Source organism: Chaetura pelagica, unplaced genomic scaffold (genome assembly GCF_000747805.2).
Source record: "Chaetura pelagica isolate M959 unplaced genomic scaffold, ChaPel_1.0 scaffold1106, whole genome shotgun sequence".
Lineage (NCBI taxonomy): Eukaryota > Metazoa > Chordata > Aves > Apodiformes > Apodidae > Chaetura > Chaetura pelagica.
Window position 1 is genome coordinate 49,051 of NW_009953788.1, and position 16,087 is coordinate 65,137.

The 16,087-nt window shown below is 48.1% G+C and overlaps 1 protein-coding gene across 1 annotated transcript; it reads left to right on the top strand.

The window, feature by feature from the left end:
- Positions 1-1,012: 1,012 nt before the first annotated feature.
- SLC35B1 (solute carrier family 35, member B1) lies at positions 1,013-4,265 on the top strand. Its single transcript, XM_010001035.1, has 8 exons — positions 1,013-1,235; positions 1,377-1,507; positions 1,750-1,780; positions 1,986-2,143; positions 2,474-2,600; positions 3,069-3,175; positions 3,571-3,724; positions 4,066-4,265. Exons 1-8 carry the CDS (start codon positions 1,013-1,015, stop codon positions 4,116-4,118), a joined length of 984 nt encoding a protein of 327 aa, XP_009999337.1. The 3' UTR covers positions 4,119-4,265.
- The last annotated feature ends 11,822 nt before the right edge of the window (positions 4,266-16,087 follow it).

Consider the following 16,087-nt stretch of genomic DNA (forward strand, 5'->3'; position numbering starts at 1 on the left):
CGGTGTCCCGGGTTCTGGGGGAGGGGGCGAGGAATGATCCGGGTTGGGTCCTGCCCGGGTTGGGTCCTGCCCGGTGGGTCTCGGTGCCCCCGGGTGTTGGGGGTGGGAAATGATCCGGGTTGGGTCCCGCCGGGTGGTTCTCGGTGTCCCGGGTTTGGGGGGTGGAGAGGAATGATCCGGGTTGGGTCTCACCCGGGTTGGGTCCCACCCGGGTTGGGTCCTGCCCGGTGGGTCTCGGTGCCCCCGGGTGTTGGGGGTGGGAAATGATCCGGGTTGGGTTCTGCCCGGTTTGGGTCCCGCCGGGTGGGTCTCGGTGTCCCGGGTTCTGGGGAGGGGAATGATCTGGGTTGGGTCTCACCCGGGTTGGGTCCCACCCGGGTTGGGTCCTGGCCAGGTTGGGTCCTGCCCAGGTTGGGACCTGCCCAGTGGGTCTCGGTGCCCCTGGGTGTTGGGGGAGAGATGATCTGGGTTGGATCTTCCCGGTGGGTCTCGGTGCCCGGGTGTGTTGGGGTGGGGGTCGATGCTCCAGATCGGGTCCCACCCGCTGGGTCTCGGTGCCCCCGGCTCTTGGGGGTCGATGCTCCGGGTCGGGTCCCACCTGGTGGTTCTTGGGGTCCCCGGGTGCTGGGGGTGGGAAATGATACGGGTTGGGTTCTGCCCGGTTTGGGTCCCGTCGGGTGGTTCTCGGTGTCCCGGGTTCTGGGGAGGGGAATGATCTGGGTTGGGTCTCACCCGGGTTGGGTCCCACCCGGGTTGGGTCCTGGCCAGGTTGGGTCCTGCCCAGGTTGGGACCTGCCCAGTGGGTCTCGGTGCCCCTGGGTGTTGGGGGAGAGATGATCTGGGTTGGATCTTCCCGGTGGGTCTCGGTGCCCGGGTGTGTTGGGGTGGGGGTCGATGCTCCAGATCGGGTCCCACCCGCTGGGTCTCGGTGCCCCCGGCTCTTGGGGGTCGATGCTCCGGGTCGGGTCCCACCTGGTGGTTCTTGGTGTCCCCGGGGGCTGGGGGGGGGGGGATGATCCGAGTTGGGTCCCACCCGGGTTGGGTCCTGCCCGGTGGGTCTCGGTGCCCGGGGGGTGGGGGGCTGCTCCGGGTTGGCTGCTGTTGTTCCCTGACCCCCTCCCGCTCCTGCAGCACGCGGGGGCGCTACGGGGAGGGGGCAAAGCAGGAGAAGTTCAAGTACGCCCTGACCCTGGTGTTCATCCAGTGCGTGATCAACGCCGCCTTCGCCAGGCTCCGTGAGTCCCTTTGCTCCTCGGGCTGTTTCACCCCTCAGAGGGGACACCAGCACCCCGCTGGTCGCCCTGACGGGGGTCAGGCTGTGCTGGGTGCTGGCTGAACCCCTCCTGACCCCCCCCTCTCCCTGCTGTTCCTCCCAGTGATCCGGTTCCTGGAGCCGGGGAAGGTGGATCGCACGCGGAGCTGGCTCTACGCCGCCTGCTCCCTCTCCTACCTGGGTGCCATGGTCTCCAGCAACTCAGCACTGCAGTTTGTCAGCTACCCAACCCAGGTGGGCTCTGTGAGGGGCAGGGCTGGGAGGACCCCCCCAACCCTCGGGGTAACCCCAGGAACAGGCACCTGTTGCAGAGTCATAGAGTTGTTCGGGTTGGAAAAGACCTTTAAAGTCACGGAGTCCAACCGTGACCTGTTTTGTAGTGTCAGGGGGGTCAGGTCACCCTTGGGCCACCATGGTCTCTCTGGTTGCAGGCAGGTGACGGGATGGGGAGAATTAACACAGTCTTTCCTTTCCAGGTCCTTGGCAAATCCTGCAAGCCCATTCCAGGTAGGTCTTGCACCTTTCTCCTTGGATGTTTGTGGGGGTTCTTTGTGCCCTCGACATCAATTGCCAAAGCTGTGACAGCTTCACTCTGCCACAGGAGGAGGAAGGGCTGTTTTATCCACGTCTTGTGAATTGGGGCCCAGTTAAAACCACTTCCCCCTCCCCTGTGAGAGCCCTGGGAGCAGCTGGTGATGGTGTCTCTTTACAGTCATGCTTTTAGGAGTGACTGTGCTGCGGAAGAAGTATCCCCCAGCCAAGTATCTCTGCGTCCTCTTGATAGTGGCAGGGGTGGCCCTGTTCCTGTACAAGCCCAAAAAGGGGGCTGGGAGTGAGGACCACGTCTTTGGCTACGGAGAGCTGCTCCTGGTGAGTCCTGCCAGGGTGAGGAGGATCAGGTGGTTGCAGCACAGATAAGGCCACGTCCTTTGGACCTCACCTGTGCCCTGAAGCTGACGTGGGGACAGTTTTGCAGAGGGACATCTGGGCTTGAGGGTGCACCCTTGAGCTGTGGGCTGGGATCAGTGCAGGAGCACACACGTTCCCTCTCAGTGCATGTTTTGAGCCCCCAGAATTGCTACTGAATAGAGGATTGGGGTGTAAAAAAATGGGGGGGAGCTGAACATCTTCCCCGTAGAGAGGGCATAAAGAGCAAAGTTTTTCTTGGCTGCCTCTTATCTCTGACTCCTCTGTTCTCAGCTGCTGTCACTGACCTTGGACGGGCTGACTGGAGTGTCCCAGGACCACATGAGAGCTCACTACCAGACTGGTTCCAACCACATGATGCTCCACGTCAACCTCTGGTCCACCTTGTTCCTGGGGGCTGGTAAGGAACAGCCTGCAAGAACCACAGCTGCTGCACCCAGGTCCCTGGGGCGTCCTGTGGGAAAGGGACGTGATGTCCTGCTCCAGAAAGGGCCTAGAGAGCTTTTTCCATATCATTGTGTCTTGTTTGGGTTGTTTTTTTTCGCCTGGGTTGCTCAGTGTAGCTCTCCCCTTGCCCAGCAGAGGACACTGCTCCACACAGAGTGGAGCTGCCCGAGGCTCCAAACCAGCGGGTTCTACCTGAGGGCTCTCTTGTCAGAGCTGGAGCTGCAGTTCATGGTTGCTTCTTTCATTCAGTAACTGGGCAGGTGATCACTTTTTCTCCTCTCCTCTTTGTTTTCCACTGTGAGGAATTTTCTCTTTGCTTTTAGTAGCTCCTGTTGGGTTATGAGTGTAAACGACGTGGTCAGTGGCTGCTCAGACAGCTTCTGGGCTGGTAACTCATGATTGATCTTGGTCTTTCTTCCAGGGATCCTGTTCACTGGAGAGCTCTGGGAGTTCCTGAGTTTTACGGAGCGTTACCCCAGCATCATTTACAACATCCTCCTGTTTGGCCTGACCAGTGCCCTGGGTCAGGTAAATCCACTTTCCTTGTTCTGCAGCCCTCAAGGGGGTGTGTTGTCCAGCTGGGAGGTGGAAACTGCCTCACCTTCCCTTTGGTTGCTGCTTGTCTTCAGAGCCAAACTGCTGTAAGTTTGTATGCAAATCATCAGGATTTGAAATAAGATTCTGTCCGTTTTTCATCTGAAAATATGGAATCTAAAATCATAGAATGGACAAACATCATCTAGATCCAACCCCCTGCACAGGCAGGGACACCTCCCACCAGCCCAGGTTGCTTCAAGCCCCATCCAACCTGCCTTTCAACACTGCCAGGGATGGGGCAGCCACAGCTTCCCTGGTTCTGGATATGATCCATGTTGTCCTTTTTCCAGTCCAAGTGACAGGAGGCCTCTGTTTGTTCTTTACAGAGCTTTATTTTCATGACTGTGGTGTACTTTGGACCTCTGACTTGTTCCATCATCACCACAACCCGCAAGTTCTTCACCATTTTGGCCTCTGTCATCCTGTTTGCCAACCCCATCAGCTCCTTGCAGTGGGTGGGGACGATCCTGGTCTTCTTGGGTAAGTCTGGGAAGCAAATTCCTGAGTCCTTTTCCCCTTTCCATTTCACTAGAGATGATGTAGAGCCAGGGGACAGAGCTGAGAAAAGATGCTGGTCAAAAAAAAATCTGATGGCATGAGAACATTCTCAGTGGAAGGGCAGGTTAGTGCAGGAGAAGAGAAACATGATTCCTAGCAGATCCATTGGGTTTCTTTTCTTTTTCCCCCCACACAAGGTAAGTCACTGAGTGACCATTAGTCATTTAACTTGTCTGATTTCTCTCTGAAGTTCCTGTGTTATGTTTCTTTGAAGAATGTGAAGCCATTTTCTGTGCCCATGGGTTGTTCTTATCTCTTGGCAGGTCTTGGACTCGATGCCAAATTTGGGAAAGTGGTAAAGAAGACATCACATTGAGGATGTGATTGATCTCTGGATTTGGGAGGAACTTTTAATTTATTGTCTTGTACCTCAAAATCTGTTATGAAACTGGACTCAGGATAGGTAACCAGAAGGGAGAGTGTTTGAATTTTTTTTTGTTGGTTTAGTTTTTTAATTCTAAATTGTCTTCAAAGTGTAAATCTTTAGTTTTAAGTGTAATTAAGCTTCTTTTTTTTTGTTTTCTGTAATCAAAGCTGCATTACTCTATCCTAGTAGCAGGATGAAATTCTTGCCTTAACAGGAGGAAAAAAAAAACAACAAACAACAAACCTTAATATCTTTATTAAAGAAAAAGAGACAATGGTCACTTTTTCAGAACTTTAATTTTAGTGTCCTTGGCTGATCTTGGAGAGGAACAGCAGAGCTCCCTCCAAGGAGAGGGCTGGTCTTGGAATGATGTTGCTTCTTTGGTGTGGCCTGGAAAGATCCCTGGATTAAAGGCCTGTGTTGAGGACAGCCAAGCCCTTCTGCTTGATTGTATGATTTTTCCATAACTGAGTTGGTGGAGCAGCAGTTGGACACTCTTCTGTTCTGATAGTCTGCGCAGACACCAAGATGCTTTATCTCCTTCATTCCAAGCCCCTCTCGAGCAGGAGCAACTCTTGGCAGTTGTAGAAGTTTCCAGGAAACCTGTTTAGCCCGTGGGGCCCTGATTAATTCTTTCTGCCCCTGTTGCTGATGAAGGAGCAGGACCCTCTGCTGCTAAAACCATGCCGAGGTTGTGTGACAACAGCTTCTACATGTTGAAAGGGCCCTGGTTAATTACCCACCAGCTTTGGAACAGCCGCTCCTGGGCCCAGGAGAGTTCCCCAGTGTTGGATGGGGAGGAGTCACCATCAGAGTGATGCCTTCAGGGTTGGAGAGCAGAATTCTCCACAGAGCAAACTTTACACATGAAAGCATGTTTGTACCAGCTGTTGTTTGGTCTCCATCTGTGGCTTTGGCCTTTTGCCCCTCCAGATGGGATCCTGATCCCTTTCCTCAGCGCTGTTGTTCAGTCTTTCCCTCTCCAGCCCCTGCTCCCTCCACTCTTCTTTACAACTTTTTTTGGCCTCAAATTTGCTTTTCATTGAACCTATCTATCTATAGTTCTGCTCAAACACCACATTTCTTGGAAAATGCTACCCCAGGCTGTTCAAGGGTTTTTTTCTCTGTCACCTTCAGCTTTCCCATTGTCTCAAAGGTCAAGTGATAAGTAGGAAACATGTTCTCAGGGGCAGAGAATTAGGCAGTTAAAGCTTCTGTGACTTAACCCCATGGATCCTGATGAACCCTGTGAGTTGGCACCTGCTGCTGCATGGAGACTCTGGCTTCCTTGAAGACAGTTGTGCTGCCCAGTATCTCCAAGGTAATGAATACTCTTTTCCATTTTATAAAAGGGAGCGAGAAATTGCAGGACTTGTTCCTGAACGCTGTGGCAGAGCTAAGAATTCTCTTCTGTGTGTCTTCATCATAAAACTTCTCTCTGTGTTTATAGGACTTATACCCCTCTGTCTTTTAGCACGATCTGAAGTTGAACCAGTTCTCTTAACTCAGCAACCAAAAGCAGCAAAAAGATTCTAGGCAAGCTCTCCAATCTGTTACATTTTGCAGACTTGTTTTCTCTTTTATGAAAGTACTGCTCTGATGTGGGAATAGTAAAGCTCCCCATCACTGTGCAAATACAAACACCTGAAAAATGCTTGATAAAATCATGTACTTCCTCAACCACCCACTTCCTTGTGATAATCTTGGAATTTCTCTTCAAACATGTTGTCTGTTGAGAATATTTGAGCCATTGCTGTTGGAAATCACTCTTCTTTTGATTCCTAATTAGCAATCATTTTATACTGGCTAAAGCTCTTGAGAAAGTGTGTGATTGGAAGTGGAGGGACTGAGGTGGCAGCAGCCTGGTGTGTGTACATGCTGGGAAGACCACTCTTCCTGAGCTCTTCTCCCTCTTTTCATCCCCCCATCTCTAGGAGAGACAATGTCTTAAAAATGAAACAAAGCTTTCATTGTTATTTTTTGCCTTAACCATTGAAAAGAAACCACCACAGTTTCAAGGGAAAGCTTCTGCTCAAACCCACGGGTCCATCCCCTTCCCCACCAGCAGAAATGACAAGGCTGGGAACCTCCTAGGGTCTATTTTCTGAGCCAAGGTCTGTCTTTACCAGTATCTTCAATTCCTCTGTATTCAGAGCACAGATTCAAAGATCAGTCTGCCAAGAAGAAGGAAAATAAAGGAGATTTTCTCTCTCCTGATTGCTGCAGGCTCCCTTGACCCACTTTAGCTCTAAAGCCTGTTCCTGGTGTTGCTCCAGCTTGGTTCTTGCTTCACCCCCAACTCTGTCAATAAGAATCTCCTAAAACAAAGGCAGCTCTTGAACCTCCACCAAGGCTGAATCCTTTGGATTTCCTTGGACAGCTTGCTGTCTCTCCAGACCTCACGTCCTGCTGGATCCCAGAGGAGGTTACAAAAGCAATTCAAGAAGCTATTTTCAAATCAGCCCTGACTCTCCTTGGACAGTTTGAACAGCACAGGTTTGAACAGTGTGAACAAAGCAGGTCCCCAGCTCTGAGCTGCCAGGATTGCTGCTGTCCTGCCTCTCCCCAGTGACAAACTGCTGGCCAGTTTTGAGAAGCCTGCCTGGTGGCTTCTGGTGTGTGTTGCTGCTTGAGTTCAGCTGTCTCCTTCCATAAAGACAGGTAAACTCCAAAGGGATTGAGTTAGGATGCAAGAATGTTTTCATCCTCCATGTACTTTCTTCCTATTAGAAGTGGTAGCTCCTCTTCAAGGCACCTTTTGCAGAGGGATAATGATGTTTAATAGTGGGGTTTTTTGCTTGTTCACACACCAGAAAAAAAGTGACACAGTGGAAGTGTCTTCAGAGGCAATTCCTGAAGGTCTGGTGAAGTGTCAGTAAGGGCTTTCCATCTTCAAGTAAGAGATCAGTCATGTACAAAGTGCTGGCAGAACCTGCTCTAGATACTGCACAACTTCCAGGCTGTGCAAAGGAGCCTGTAACTGCTGCTGGCAAGTTCTGTTGTGCTTATTCAAAGAAGAGAGTGTCCTGTGGCAGCAAGTGCAGCGTAGAGGCTTGGAGGAACCTGAGCACAGTGCTCAGGTTCTCTACCAACAGCCTGGGCTTCACCAGTTCTGCTGTGGCTCAGTTTTGCTCTCCTTTATTTGTTTTTTAGACATTCTCAAGTTTACTAGAAGGCTGCATAAATAAAAAAACCTACCTTGTTTTTCAGCCCTGTGTGCTTGATCTGTCTTTCTTTCCTTGGCTGAAGGAAGCAACAGTTTTGTGATAATGTTGTGTTTTCCAAAAGATTTTGTAAAGTGTAAAATATCACCCTTTGCAGCCAGGGTGGCAGGTGCTTTGCACACTCACTCTGTGAGGTTTTTGAGTTTGGGCTGGCTTGTGCAGGAGTCACTAAAGGGAGTGCTTGTGGTTTGCTCCTCCCTCTGCAGATCTGACTGCTCTTTCTCTGAGTAGAAGAGGAAAGGAAATCAGTTGAGTAGGAGATTAATTTCTTAAGTGCCTTAGACAAAGCCCTGCAAGTGCAAAGTGTGAGGTCAGGCTGAGAAGTTACAAATAGATTCCATCTTCTCTTTCTGTTGGCTCCAGAGTCCCAGCCTTGAGTCTGTTTATGACTCAGCCAGTTACCAGCAGGGGGAACTCTTATTTCAATCATTTTCAAGAAAAACAAAGAGAGAAAAAAAAACAACCCACAGCCAAAAGCAGTTCCTCTTTAATTAGCCACAGAACTGTACTCCTGGAGGCTTTGTGCAGCTAGTAAATATGGAAATCAAGGTCTTCCTCCATTTTTATTCTGCTTATTTCTTTCTGACCATCAGCAGAGACTCTAGTGAAGCAAAATTGTTAGAGGCTTTAAGGCAATCACCATTGCTGCTGCAGAATGGTCTTCATCACAAACAGCATGAGGATAAGGAATTGTGTCTTCCTGTCACACAACCTGCTGGTTTCCAGCACAGCAGCAACCACTGCCATCAGAGTCCATGTTTCTGAAAACATTTCTGCCAGAATTCTCCCAGGAACCTTGTCAGCTCTTGGTGCTTCCAGGGAGATGAGAAGAGTCATGCACGGACTGAGAATAAACAGTAGATGACACGGCTGCAGTGGTTGTGCCTGTTGGCCCTCCAGGAGGAGCTCCTCGCTGTAGCAGTTCAGGAAGGTGAAGTTTGATTTCATAGCTAACTGAGACATGGCATCCACAGGGGGCAAAACTTGGCAGCTGTGTTCCTTTGCCTTTCATCTTCCTGGTTTTTACGAGCTCCTTCTGCAACAGCAGCAGCAAATGTTGGAAAAAAACCCCAAACGTTGAGCGAGCCCAGAGAATAGAGCAGGTGATGTGTCTGTGTATATATTGTGTGGAGGTGGATGGAATTGTGTAACACAGCTCTGGTCACAGGATAGTAAAGACTCATGCTCAAATGACAACAGTTTAAGGGATAAGGAAGTTATTGTTACTACTTTAATGAATTTCCAGTCTTGAAGAGACCACTTAAAAACCCAACATGAATGGTCGTTCTCTGAGGACAACCAGGATTTATGCTGTGCCTCTCAGGGGAGAGTTGGTGATTATCTGAGCTTTGAAAATGGGAGTGAAGTGAAATATGTTAATAGGCATGCATAATTTGGGGGCCAGCACTGGAAGATTTCCATAATGGTCCTTGTACGTGGTGATTTGCTTTTCTGCAGGTGAGACTGGCACCCCACATTTGTTAATCAAGTGTTGTCATTTCCCCTTTGTAACAGCTCAAAGACAACACTAAGGAATCGTGCAGTGGCTCTGGAACAGGAATAGTGCCTGCAGGCCCCATCTCTAATGGCTTCTTCCCATTGACAGGAGAAAACTGCCCTCCAAAGGACTATTTCCCACCTAAAATTAAACATGACAAGGCAATAAAAATCTCAGCCCTTTCGAGTACACTCAGACAGAGGGGATCATTGTCTCCAGGTTCTGTCATAGTGGAGAATGTAGACAGTGGAGTTTGTGTCCTGGGGCAGCGTGGCTGCCTGGCAGGCATCAGCCAGACTTGTAAAAATCCCTTCTCAGAACAAGGCAAACTGCTTCCTGGGCAAAGCCTGCCTGTCTCACCCCTTACCAGCCTTGAGGAGCTGATCCTGCTTTCCAGACAAGTGAGCAGCCTGCTCTGATGTAGTTTATCCTCATTCTTCTGAATGGCTTGGGTTGGAGATCACTGGTCTAGAAAACAGGTTTCTGTGCAGCAGCTCAAGTGCATCTTCAAATGGAATCAAACATCTGAACAGCCACTACTGCCAGTTTGGTTGCAGTGCCTTCATGCCATGATAGTCCTTGCAGGACCTTGCTAGTGAGAAGGCAAGAGCAAAGAGTGATTAGCTCCACATGAAGATCTTCACTTCTGTAAGAATGTTCTAGAGTAGCAATATTCAGGCCACAAGGCTTGCTAGAACTTGTGCAATCAAGTACACATGGACAGCTAATAGTAACCTCTATCATCTGTTGAGAGCACAAATGTAGAGAGATCTCCTATCTTCCAGCAACAATAAAAACCAAAATGAGCCTGAATGGTCATGAGTTATGAATCCTGAGTAACTGAAACATTCCTAGTTTGTGGATACCTTAAAACCCTGCCTTTTCCTTAACTGTTCTTACTCCCTGCAGGGCCCAGACTGCCAATGCCCTTTTATATTTTCCTTTTACTACATTACTTTGCTTCATTCTTCCCTCCTTTTTTCTTACCCAATTTCATTCCTTTTTTTTTTCCCCCTAGCTGTTTGAGCCCTTCATGCTCATTCATACTTTCCCTCTCTGTTCTACAGAGTGAATCTTATCTCTGATTTTCAAATCTTTTGTCCATTTCTCTGTAGAAGGGGGAAAAAGAAGCAGTAATAAAAAACCTGCAGACTCTGTTACAGCCCGTTCCCACTTTTGCCATTAGGGAAGACTGCTGTGATGACATTGAAGATTAATTCTTGGTGGTAGAGAAAAGCTGGTTTGAATAAATAGGAGGACTTTTCACAATGTTCTGAGCTCCTCCACTCTGCAGGTGCCAGCAGAGTTAACAGCATCTTGGAGAAAGGAAAATAATTTCACAGACCATTAGGGCTGGTGGGAAGCAGCAGGATCAGGTTTTAATGAATACAGGATCAAAAGCATCTGAAAGCAAAGCAGCACTGAAAACAAGAGCAGGCTCATCAGGGAAGACAGAAGATGCTTCTCACAAGAAACAAAGCACCAACTCAGAGGCTTTAGGGAGTCACTTCCTCACAATAGTGCATTTTAAGTTAGAATTTCCTCTTCTAAAAAATGAGCTTCAATACTTTTCCAATACATGTAAAAATAGCACGACGACCAGATTCCCTGCAACTTGAAACCTCCAAGTCAGAGCTTTTCCAAAAGAGGTCAAGAGTTTTTAAAGGATGTTTGTTTTCTCACAAATACAAGTTGTTTCTCGTCACAGTGACTAAGTTGTCTTACAGCATTTTGAAGTCAGGGAAGCCAGTTCTGACAAGAAATACCAATAGCAGCAACCCCAGACCCTGTTTGTGTGGGGAAGAGGAGATGATCCCCCCCACTTTTCTCATAGATGTGCTGATCATGAATGCATTTGGTGCTGAATTCAGTGTGTGGTGGCTGTGCTGGAACAAATGAATCCTCTCATGCTCCAAGGGACAAAGGTGCTACTGGATCCAAGTGTCATTAAAGTCAGAGATAATTGCTTAGGTGCTCAGGCAATAACATGCATAACCAGAAACTGGCAACACTTCAGTGAACTCCCAGGTCAGAAAGGGCAGTTCCTGAACAATTTAGGTACCTGAAATTTTTGCAGCTGTTGAAAAGGAATTATTTTCAGGTTTACTTTTGAATCTGGATGCCTAAAACCCACCTAATTCCTGCACTCTTCTGTATTTATGCTTTGAAACCAGAAACAACTATTTTGTCCTTTTTTTTTTTTTTAATATGAATAAGCTGCTTAACTTCTCTCCATTTTAAAGATGGGTAATACTCATCTTGCCCTCCTACTCTATGCAGCACTGGAGATTACTTAATTCAGACTGAAGGAAGAGTGGGGATATTGGACTCTCTCTAGCTCAGTATTTGCTATATTGTTGCAAATTAAATTTTGAGGGAGAGGGTTGCACAAGAAAAAGCTCACCAGGTTCCTTTCCCTGGGGGATCCTCAGCCTTCCATGGTTCAAAGAAGCCAGTATCTCAGAAGCTTTTCCTTTCATCACAAACCATATCAGCACTTAACTGTCCTCTTGTGTGCTCTGCAGTGCCAAAGCTTAGAATCCTTTGACAAGATACATAATTATTTAGGCTTTGTACTGGGCTAGGGGAGAGTGTGACATCTGCAAGAGGATGGAGACACCCTAGCAGAAGTCAGCCTGACAGGTAACCTCTTAGATACTCAAGTTTTAATTGGCAAAGGCACAAATATTAAAAAGCCTGTAAGGCCAAGATTCCTGTTATGGCTTTAATTGAAAACAGTGACCCTGTCCTCAGACCAAGCAACCATTCCTGTTTGTCACTATCCCACAGCACCTCCATGACATGTGGGAAACGAGTTCTCTGCTATAAGGAGGTGAATCAAGGAACCTGCAACGTTTGTATGGCTGTTGCATATTTAAAAGCCTCATTAAGTCTCCCCAGTGATTGGAGATGGCTTTTGTTTGGAATGGTTCTGTTTGTTTTTGTAACAAAGATAGCAAATATGGGAAATAATTTAATAACTGTGCTTTCAGACTCTCCCGATCATCAGGAGCCTATATGAGATTTTAATTAGTGCTGCATTTTCAATAATTCTCTATCCCTACGTGTTGCAGATTCTTTCCTGGATAACAGGGAGATAATGATGAGAATTCTGTTTTTCAGTCTCTCACTAAAGGGATGGCTGATATATTTAATCATGATGTAGAAATGCTGGCAGCTTTCTCAGGCTCAGCCTCTCTCTAATTACATTTCTAGGTTTTTAGAAAATTGAAAGGGAAAACGTAGGAACAAAATAATTAAAACCAAAGAGGAATATTAAAAAGCAGGAGCTATTTAAAATTCTTGCATGCAGCTCTTTCATGGAGACCAGTTTAATCAGCTTCACAGGAAAAAAAAAAATCAAACTAACTTGTACACAAAAAGTACCAGCTCCAAACCTGTGTGTACATGAACATTTACTGGTTCTTCTCATGCAGAAAAAAAAAAAAACCACAACAACCTGTATAGGGTCATTCAGCTGATACTGAGAATTGAACCCAAAAGTGAATGCACTTCAGACTCTGGTGCTGTCCCGTGCACACTCCTGTCAAAACACACACACATCAGCCCATCCCAATTTCCAAGGTTCAAGCAGTACCTCAGAATTATCCATCCCTACTATAGCAGAATTATATCCAAGGCAGAAGGGTAAGGGCTGTGAAGACAGACACTATTTCACTCCTCTCAACCAGCAGGGAAGGCAGAATTGACCCTAAATAACTTTTCATAGGAAGGAGAGGTGAAATTCCATATCTGTTTTCACAGACGCCTGATTTAATTTCCCACTTCCTGGGAACAGGAGAATTTTTATCAGGAGAATGTGATCAGTTGCAGAAGAGGTTGACCTCCCTCCTGCTAAGGGACATGTGGCCAGTGTTGAGTTAAAGGAGACATTTCTCTTTGTTCTACCTGGAAACCTCTTGGATCATCAAGACTCCACCACCTAAGAGCTCTAATGCAGGAGGAGAGAGGGGAAAAAAAATCTCTTGTTTCCTCTAAAATTAGTGCTGTAATTTCCTTATTTGACTCCAACTATAAGAGAACAAACAACATCAATAAAAATCCACTGTTTATATTGGGAAAATAAAATCCAGGATAATGGAGAGGGTATGAAAATACACTTCTAGCCAGAACAGGAATGCTAACACCAGCTCTGTGCTTCCCACGAGGCAGTTTCATGGCATTTCTTCATTACAGTGCAGCATTACCTGCTGTTTTGTCACCATGGGCAGCAGCTTGTGAAATGAAGGGATGGAGCAGGGTCCAAGAATTGGTCATGACTTGGATGAGATCCGTGCCAGGAAAACCCAGGACACTGCAGGAAATGTCAGCAATAAACCCAGGCAATGTTCTCAGAGCCAGTGGTGGACAAATGTGGCAGCCTGGTAGGAGAAGCAGTATTTTTCATCTGAGAAAGGGAGATATGAGATAAAAAGGCTTCACTTCTTTCATTTAAATAAGTGTGGCTGTGGTACATATTATGTAACCTGGCTAATTTGGTTTTTGGGGTGCTTTGCATGTAATTGTATTAATTGACTCAACATCAGACTGAAGCTGGCAGGAAGGAAAGGTTACCTCTGGGTAAGCTTCTCGACAAACGTGTAGGTAATTAAGGACTAATAACAATGAACATTTTTGCTTCCTCTGATTGCAAACCATCACAATGAAGATTCAGGCAAGATCTTAGGATCACAGGATAATTTGGGTTGAGAGACTTCAGGCCATTACCTGGTCCAACCCACTCCACGCCAGGGTCACCCATGAGATCTGACAAGGTTGCTCAGGGTTTTATCAAATCAAGCCTTGGAAACCTCCAATACCTGCACAGTCTCTGGGCAACCTGTCCAAGTGGTCATCTGTGGTCATGATGAAAAAATTCCATATATGCAGTCCCTCTTGGTTTTACTTTGTCTCTCATCCTCCATGAAATGCCAGACTCCATGTGCTTGATAACCCCCTAGCAGGTACTAGAAGGTTTATAAGGTCTGCCTTCAACTTTTGATCTTTTTTCCTTAAAAGGTTAAAATGTGCTTTGAGGAAAAACTCACCAATCATCCTCAAACTTGACAAGAACACAGTGTGGGGAGATGTTCTTCACAAGGGCTGGTGGCCCATGCAGGGAAGGAGCCCGTGACCCAGCCGTGACCAAATCTTCTCAATTCTGCTTCTTCATCACCTCCTGCATTCCTTAGGTCTCATTAACTGTACAGACCTCAAGTCTTCTCTGCCAAGTTGGTGATTTGCATAAGGCACCCCTTAAAACTCTTGATGAATTGCCTTCTTCAAGGCCGGTGAAAACTCTTGATGAATTGCCTTCTTCAAGGCCTAGTTGTCCCAGGATGTCCTTGCTCAGTGGCACTGATTGTGTGCCTCTCTTACTACAGTTTTAACTTGTATATATAGAGTGAGGCACATCTTAGACAAAATAATCACAGAATCACCAAGAATCACCTTGGTTGGAGTAGACCTCCAAGATCACTGAATCCAACCATCAACCTACCACCGACAAGTCCTTAACTAAACCATGTCCCTCAGTACTATGTGGACTATTAAATCCCCCCAAGGATGGTGACTCCACCAATGCTCTGAGCAGCCTGTTCCACTGCCCGACAAGGCTTTCAGTGAAGAACTTCTTCCTAACATCCCATCTAAACCCCCCCTGGTGGAACTTGAGGCCGTTCCCTCTTGTCCTGTCACTCGTAACTTCATTGAACAGCCCAATCCCCACCTCTTTACAACCTCCTTTGAGGTAGCTGTGGGCAAGACCCCATGGTGGGTAGTTGTGGGGAAGACCCCACAGTGGGTAGTTGTTGAAGATGTTGAAGACCCCATGGTGGGTAACTGGGGAAGACTCCACAGTGGGTAGTTTTTGAAGACCCCACGTTGGGTAGTTGGGAAGAAGACCCCACGGTGGGTAACTGGGGAAGACCCCATGGTAGGTAGTTGGGGAAGACCCCACATTGGGTAACTGGGGAAAGACCCCATGGTGGGTAGTTGTTGAAGACCCCACAGTGGGTAACTGGTGAAGACCCCACGGTGGGTAACTGGTGAAGACCCCACGGTGGGTAACTGTGGGGAAGACCCCACGGTGGGTAACTGGTGAAGACCCCACGGTAGGTAGTTGTGGGGAAGACCCCACGGTGGGTAACTGGTGAAGACCCCACGGTAGGTAGTTGTGGGGAAGACCCCACGGTGGGTAACTGGTGAAGACCCCACGGTGTATAGTTGTGGTGAAGACCCCACGGTGGGTAGTTTTGGTGAAGACCCCACGGTGGGTAGTTGTGGGGAAGACCCCACGGTGGGTAGTTGTGGGGAAGACCCCATGGTCTTCCCAGTGCACTGGGGGGACCAGGACAGGCATGAAATAGTCAGTCTTCCAGGAGGACTGGGGGAGCAGGAGAGCCAGTGGTCCAGGATGAAGTCCTCCAGCCACATGCTGAAGCTGCAGACCTGTGTCCTTGCTGGTGCCAATGCTTTGAGCAGACCACAGCAGCTCATTTATTTATTTTTCTCTCCCTGATGGGGAAAATCTCCCGATGAGGAGGCGAAGTGAAAGCGGCTGCTTCTGGGTGCGGTTTGAGAGTGGAGAGACATCTGCCATGGATCAGAAAAGCCTGGCAGGTGGAGAAACACCAGCCTTCCCTTCTCCCTGTCTTCATCCTGCGTGTGACACATCTCCCTTCCCCCTGTGACACGTCTCCCTTCCCCGTGTGTCACAGCCCAACCCCCCCGACACTGGCTCCACAAGGAGCAGCAGCACCTGGAACCACCAGTCCTGCTGCCCCAGAAGGTGGTGCTGGGGTGACACACCGATCTCCCCTCAATCCCAGCTGGTTTGTACCTTCTCCCCCCACCTCCTAAAATACCACTCAAAGCTACAGGAGCTGGGAGGATTCTACAGTTCAGGAGCACACAAGTCAAAACTGAATTATTTAGCATATTTTTTAGTGCAAGCAGGTGTGGGGTTTGAAGCAGTTTGAGTTGGGAATTCTCTGCAGAGGAGTTAGGGTCTGGTGGGATTTGCAAGAGCTGGACAAGTTTTCCATTCCTGTCCTCCTCTTGCTGCTGCTTGACAGCTTTTCCCTTTTGTTTTTCTCTATAAGCTCTGAATTCTCCTCTCCCTGGTGTTCTCCATCCCCTCTAACTTCCCCCTCTCCCTTTATTTCCCCCCTTCACCTGCCGATGAACCCGTGGCT

Excerpts from the sequence above, each read along its gene's own strand:
- SLC35B1 (XM_010001035.1), top strand. The coding sequence starts at position 1,013 with ATGATCCGAGTTGGGTCCCACCCGGGTTGGGTCCTGCCCGGTGGGTCT. Across the intron at positions 1,236-1,376 it reads CGCCGCCTTCGCCAGGCTCC|TGATCCGGTTCCTGGAGCCG; the intron begins GTGAGTCCCTTT and ends TGTTCCTCCCAG. Across the intron at positions 3,725-4,065 it reads GACGATCCTGGTCTTCTTGG|GTCTTGGACTCGATGCCAAA; the intron begins GTAAGTCTGGGA and ends ATCTCTTGGCAG.